The 6,457-nt window shown below is 44.3% G+C and overlaps 1 protein-coding gene across 4 annotated transcripts in view; it reads right to left on the bottom strand.

Annotated features, from left to right (window-relative positions):
* Window positions 1-5,019, bottom strand: part of POU1F1 (POU class 1 homeobox 1) — a 21,773-nt gene extending 16,754 nt beyond the window's left edge. For 2 of the 4 annotated variants that reach the window (XM_064152146.1, XM_064152148.1), the window contains exons 1-3: window positions 4,878-5,019; window positions 810-837; window positions 389-501 (exon numbers count right to left, since the gene is read on the bottom strand). In XM_064152146.1, coding sequence (XP_064008216.1) covers window positions 389-501; window positions 810-837; window positions 4,878-5,019 — 283 coding nt within the window. Of the gene's footprint in view, window positions 1-388; window positions 502-809; window positions 838-3,161; window positions 3,165-4,877 lie in introns of all 4 variants that reach the window. The other 2 variants (XM_064152149.1, XM_064152147.1) reach the window with 2 other exon arrangements.
* Between the last annotated feature and the right edge of the window lie 1,438 nt (window positions 5,020-6,457).

Here is a 6,457-nt window from a genome sequence, read left to right as displayed (position 1 = left end):
CCTTCCTGCTGATCCTTCCACTACTCAGCCATTTCATTTTATAGCTCCAGTCAGGGCTCCATCACCTCAGGTGCTAGCAATACACAGGAATACCAGATGACATTACTCCTTGTCTCTCAGAAAATGATGCTCAGCAGGACAAGTGGACATAGGTGAGCAAAAAGAGTAGCACTGTCCCAGTCTTGTAAAGACAAGGCAGAGAGTGACTTCCCAAGGGGTGCAGATATCTGGGGAATCTCTGAACACTGACCTCTAAATTTTCTAAGCCCTTTCTCAGTCCCTTAACCCCAGTCCTGTCTTCTTTAAGCCTCTATCTTGAATCAGACCCTCTAAAGGAAGACTAAAATCAGCATGCTAGTAGCTCAGCCAGTGGAGGTATGTCTCTTACCTGCCATCACACCGTAGGTAGATGGTTGATTTCCATAATGACAAGAAGGCACAGAGTAATGAAGTCCTGCTGAAGCATTTTGCAGAGCAAAGTGGATACAGGAACAGGTAGGAATTGGATCAAAGACAAAACAGAAAGGATTGGTAAGAAAAAGTGTTGTAAGAGAGGTACAGCCTTTAAGTTCAGAAGCAGAGAGTATCCCTGCATGCAGCTTTTTGTGTGCATTTAGTAAGCATTTAACTCTGGGCTATAACCATCAGGTTGACACAGCTGGGAGTCCAGACACTTGGCCAGGTTGCACCAGACCAGACTGTCAGTATAAATAGTGAGATGTCCTCTGAGCCAAGACAGAAATGGTTGTGCTATGTTCTCAATGTGCTGTTTTTAGTAGAATCTATGGACACAATCCAGTGTGCATATACTGCTGAGCAAGGCAAGTACTGAACTCACTGGAAGATCATTTCCTTCACCTACCCAACTTACACACATCATTTCCTTTAGTCACCTATAAAAGCCTGCTTTATGCTGCCAGAAAGTGGATTGGCTTCTCTGCTCTGCAAACCCCACAGTGAACACAGGCACCGAGGAAAGCAGCATTTTAGGCATGTCTAAGACTTGGGTTACCAAAAGCAGCACTTTGCTTTGAGGCATCCAGAAGCCACATTTTCTGAAGTGCCATCCCACCAAAACCATTTTGGAATGCTTTGAAGAGCAGTGTGGAAACAGAATGGCATATTCTGGGATCTTCCATAAAGTTATGCCTAAATCAATGTTTTCCAACAGCAGTATCAACAAAACCACATTTCATTTATCTCTGGTAATTTTACAGGACTGTTTCAGATTTGTGCTTGGTAATCACCAGCATCTGAAGCATCATAGAATCCTGCAATCAAGCAGGTTGGAAGAGACCTCCAAGCTCAGCCAGGTCAACCTGGCACCCAGCCCTGCCCAATCAACCAGACCATGGCACTAAGTGCCTCATCCAGGCTTTTCTTTGGCACCTCCAGGGACAGTGCCTCCACCACCTCCCTGGGCAGCCCATTCCAATGCCAATCACTCTCTCTGACAACAACTTCCTAACAACATCCAACCTAGACCTCCTCTGGCACAGCTTGAGACTGTGTCCCCTTGTTCTGTTGCTGCTTGCCTGGCAGAAGAGCCCAACCCCACCTGGCTACAGCCTCCCTTCAGGTAGCTGCAGACCGCAATGAGGCCACCCCTGGGCCTCCTCTTCTGCAGGCTGCACACCCCCAGCTCCCTCAGCCTCTCCTCACAGGGCTGTGAACACCTCCAGGGGCAGCGACTCCACCACTTCCCTGGGCAGTCTAATCACTCTCTCTGGGAAGAACTTCCTCCTAATATCAAGCCTATGCCTCCCCTGGCACAACTTGAGACAACTTTTTTTACTGAGTAAAAAAAGAGATATATGCCTGCTTCTCATGCATAAATAGGCACAGAAATGTCTATACTGTCCCCTATAACAACTACTATAAGGAACACTATTAAAAATTCATGTCTGTGAGCATCCAAATACATAAACCCACATTTTAAAGCATGTTTCAGTTGTTCAAAACAATGCAAATCAATTAGGGACTAGACTCTCTGGGGTCTAGTAAGATGTAGTAAGATGTCCTATTTAGAGGTTCTTATAGAGAGAGAAAATATTAAAAAATAATTAAAAGATCATTTAAAAAATAAAAAAACAAACAAAAAACCTCTCAACAAATTAGACTGGATGAGGCACTTAGTGCCATGGTCTGGTTGATTGGCTAGGGCTGGTTGCTAGGCTGGACTGGATGAGCTTGGAGGTCTCTTCCAACCTGTTCAATTCTATGATTCTATGATCATCATGTGAAGCAGGACACAGAGGCTTATGAAAGTAATGTAGCAGGAGTCCAACAGCATCCAAAGAATATGGAATATCCCACAGAAGTTTATTTTATGACTTATTCCACCATAGGAAGGCATTTGACAACAGAAGCCAAAGGACATCCCTCAAGGATTTAGTCTATGTCCACACTCCTAATTATTCAGAAATACTGAAGTTGTTGGGGGTGGTTATTTGTTTGGTTTTGTTTGGTTGGTTTAGAATAGAATCATAGAATCAGTCAGGGTTGGGAGGGACCACAAGGAACATCCAGTTTCAACCCCCCTGCCATGGCCAGGGACACCCTACCCTAGAGCAGGCTGCCCACAGCCTCATCCAGTCTCATCCATAGAATCATAGAATAAGTCAGGGTTGGAAGGGACCAGAAGGATCATCTAGTTCCAAAACCCCTGCCATGGGCAGAGAGGCCCTACCCTAGAGCAGGCTGCCCACAGCTCCATCCAGTCTCATCCATAGAATCATAGAATAAATCAGGGTTGGAAGGGACCACAAGGAGCAGCCAGTTCCAACCCCCCTGCCATGGCCAGGGACACCCTACCCTAGAGCAGGCTGCACACAGCCTCATCCAGCCTGGCCTGAAACACCTCCAGGTTGTTTGTTTGGTTAATGAAATTACCATAATGCAAAGAAAAGCTGCTCTGCTGTAGTATTCTTGCATCCACTCTCAGGCATATAATTGTTACTTCAGCTACATTTTGAAGAACTTCTCACTTCCTGAACTCTTCACTTACCAGTTAATCACAAAAAAACCCACCCCAGAGTCCCAAGAACAGGATAAAGTGGAGTTCTGTAAAAACCTCACAGTAACAAGATTATCCATTAACCACTCCAGGTTAAGGCTAAGGTAAGATCTAATGATTACCAATTGCACATTTAGTTCAAAACTTGCTGTCAAGAAGGTAAAATTAAACAACAAGGACAATGCTACTTACATCAATATCAAAGTGTGGAGGATATTGCAGAGCATGCACCGTGGCAGCATTTCAACAGCGTATTGAGGTGCAGAATTTCGTGGTGCAGAATTGCTATATTTGCTTTTAAAAGGTTTTTGACATCTGACATAAATCTCTGTTCAAAATCTTTAAAGTCTACTTTGTGCACAAATACCCCCTAGGTGCTCTCACCAGGACGGTATTGATTACGGTGCCTGAATCTGCGTCTGAGGTTTGTAAACCTTTACTCGTTATAGTGAGAGGCACTTAGAGCCATGGTCTAGTTGACTGTCTTAGGGCTGGGTGCTAGGTTGGACTGGATGATCTTGGAGGTCTCTTCCAACCTGGTTGATTCTATGATTCTATGAATCTCCTACCACTGCTTTCATTCTCACAGGGTCATCTGCTGGATGTGATCTTGCGAACAAAGATCCCCACTGACCGCAGTAATATTGGTCCTCAGGTGGTAAACATGAAATCATGTTTGCATGAAGCAGATAAGTAAAGCCTTTGGCTAGCTATCACCATAGACTTTTTGTTGCTAACCAGATCAATCTGGAAAATGCTACTATGATACAGGTACATAAATCTGGCCTCACACAACATTTAAGTTCCCCTGTTCCCTAAGACTGCTGCTAACCAACAGTTCTATCAGGATCATTTGAGCCTCCTAATTCATAGAATCATAGAATCAACCAAGTTGGAAGAGATGTCCAAGATCATCTAGTCCAATCCAACCCTGTCCAATCAACCAGACCATGGCACTAAGTGCCTCATTCAGTCTTTGCTTGAACACCTCCAGGAGCAGCGACTCCACCACCTCCCTGGGCAGCCCATTCCAATGGTTAATCAATTAATCCTAATACATAAATAAATTAATAGATCCTAATTAATGTATGAGGTCCTGTTATCTGTGAGCAAAGCTCAGTTTTCATTACTTACCTGTGTTTTTTCCTTCTCATTACTAGGACGTTTTATTCTCAATGCATTTCAGGAGAAGGCTTGTTGAGACTCCAATTAAAATCCTTACCTTGATGCAATTTCAAATCAACCAAATCTCCTTATTTTGCTGCTTCTGAAAGTTTTCCATCAATGGTTCCTGTATTTATTTCAGAATCCCACTTCTGCAGGCTTAAGGCTGTAAGAAAACTCTTTCTTTCTCTGTTTTTTCTCTCAGATTGCTCAATGATTACACAGCCCTAGCATTTAAATGCGATTAATAGGATTACATACATAAACAAGCAGCATTCAAAAGGATTGATGAGGCTTCTGCCATCATCTTTGAGCATCCCGCTTAACATCCTAGCCTTTATTCAGTGTACAATCCTCTCTGTAAGCAGTGTATTTGCTGCTTCAACTCTTCCCCAAAAGGATCTTTAGCCCTGACCTGTTTAAAGTGTATTTTCTTTTTTTAAGTCATTTATATTGTTTTAAACTGTGCTTACATGACAAACAAACGTCCCATTAATTTACACCAGGCTTGTCCTTGAAGGCTATAATAGTCCTAACAGAGAGCGTTTAACCCTTTCCTAAGTTAATGCCCGGGTAGCATATTTGAGCTTAGCTCAGTTTAGAGAAAGCTACAAATTTAGCTTAAACACAATGAACACTTATCCAAAAGCATTGCAAAGGAGAGTTAGTGAGAGCAAGATTATGGCTTAAAAAGTACCTGTAGACACAACATTGGTGGCATGGTTAGAAACCGGCAGGCACTCTGCGGCGCTGTGATGCATTATCAAAGGCAGAGAGGGAGAAGAGTCAGAATTCAAGGGTACAAAGGTGTCAGATGAAGAAAATGCTTGGCAAGTCATACCCTCCAAGAGGCAAAAGAGACACTTGCCCCTGTTCTCTAACAGCGCAGATCTTGCGCTGTTAACGGCAGCTCAAACTCTCTTCCAGGCTTTTCGCCTGCATATACATATACAGGAGGGCTCCCAGGCACAGGGAGGTCGTGTGCAGGTATTTATACCACTAGAAAATCCCTTTATCCATTTTAATGTCTTTTCCCAGCAATATTGCTCTGCTGCTACAGAGCCTCCTTCCTTCCCACATAAACACAATACGTGTACAATTAAAGGGGTAGGTGAGGGAAGGAGAGGGAGGGGGAAGAAGAGGGAAACCAGAGACATGATTTGACAGATACTTTCAATTAGGTCTTCTGTGAAGAACAATGACCAGGAGGGGAAAAAAAAATAAAACAAAATATCATCTCCAACGTTGGTAGCAGTGAGACAGGTATGTTTTGTACTAAGTAGGTTTCTGCAGTTAACACCTGCCCCAAAACCTCATCCAGGTGATTGTCTGAAAGGCAACCTGGCTGAGAGCTCAATTGAGAGTCTGCAAAAGTCAAGAACCTGGAGCAAAATAGCCTAAATTAACCTAATTCCCAGCGGTTGCACAGTGATCATTTGTCTTCACATATACTGATATAAATCAAAAAGGAGTAAGACAAGGCAGCTGTACCCAGCAGGAAGATTTTGGACAGATATCTTTCTACAAACATGAAGTGCTAAAGGTTTGTCTAAGATAAACTCTAGATAGAGCCCTCTGTGCCACGGACAGCTTATTCCTAGTTCCTTTTCACAGAATCACAGAATCACAGAATCACAGAAACACAGAATCACAGAATCACAGAATCAACCAGGTTGGAAGAGACCTCCAAGATCATCCAGTCCAACCCTACCCAATCGATTAGACCATGGCACTAAGTGCCTCATCCAGTCTTTTTTCAAACACCTCCAGGGATGGTAACTCCACCACCTCCCTGGGCACCTGATTTAGTTGGGCAATTAATGAGGCAGGAGTTCCAGCACCACTTTCCCTTTTCCACCACACCTGCCCCTTCCCCACCCTACATCTAATTTTCCCCTTTTTACCCCAAACCCAGAGCACCTGGGTTCTGTTGGAGTCTCCTCCCACCCCAGGTGTGAGCACTTTGTCCTCCCTGCCCACTCCCCTTTATAATCCCCCTCAGGAAAGGCAGAAGCCCTAAGCTTGCCCAATTGGGCAGAGGATCCTCCTCCCATCATGACTGGTGAGTGCCCATGGTGCACACTGGGTGAATGGTGGAGGTGATCTAAAGGCCGGGGGGCCTGGTGGCCCCCCGGTTAGGTAGGTGAGAGACTCAATGATCACTCTAACATCCCCCATGGGTGCTGGCTGGGTCTCCTTACTCTTCTCTGTTTAGCTGCTGCTTTCTGCTCACTTATGATGAGTTGAAGTGGTTGGCTGAACTGGAAGCCCAGGTTG

Source organism: Pogoniulus pusillus, chromosome 12, assembly GCF_015220805.1.
Source record: "Pogoniulus pusillus isolate bPogPus1 chromosome 12, bPogPus1.pri, whole genome shotgun sequence".
NCBI classification, from domain to species: Eukaryota; Metazoa; Chordata; class Aves; order Piciformes; family Lybiidae; genus Pogoniulus; species Pogoniulus pusillus.
The sequence above is the reverse complement of the archived record's forward strand: the minus strand, read 5'-3'. Positions and strand labels throughout refer to the sequence as shown.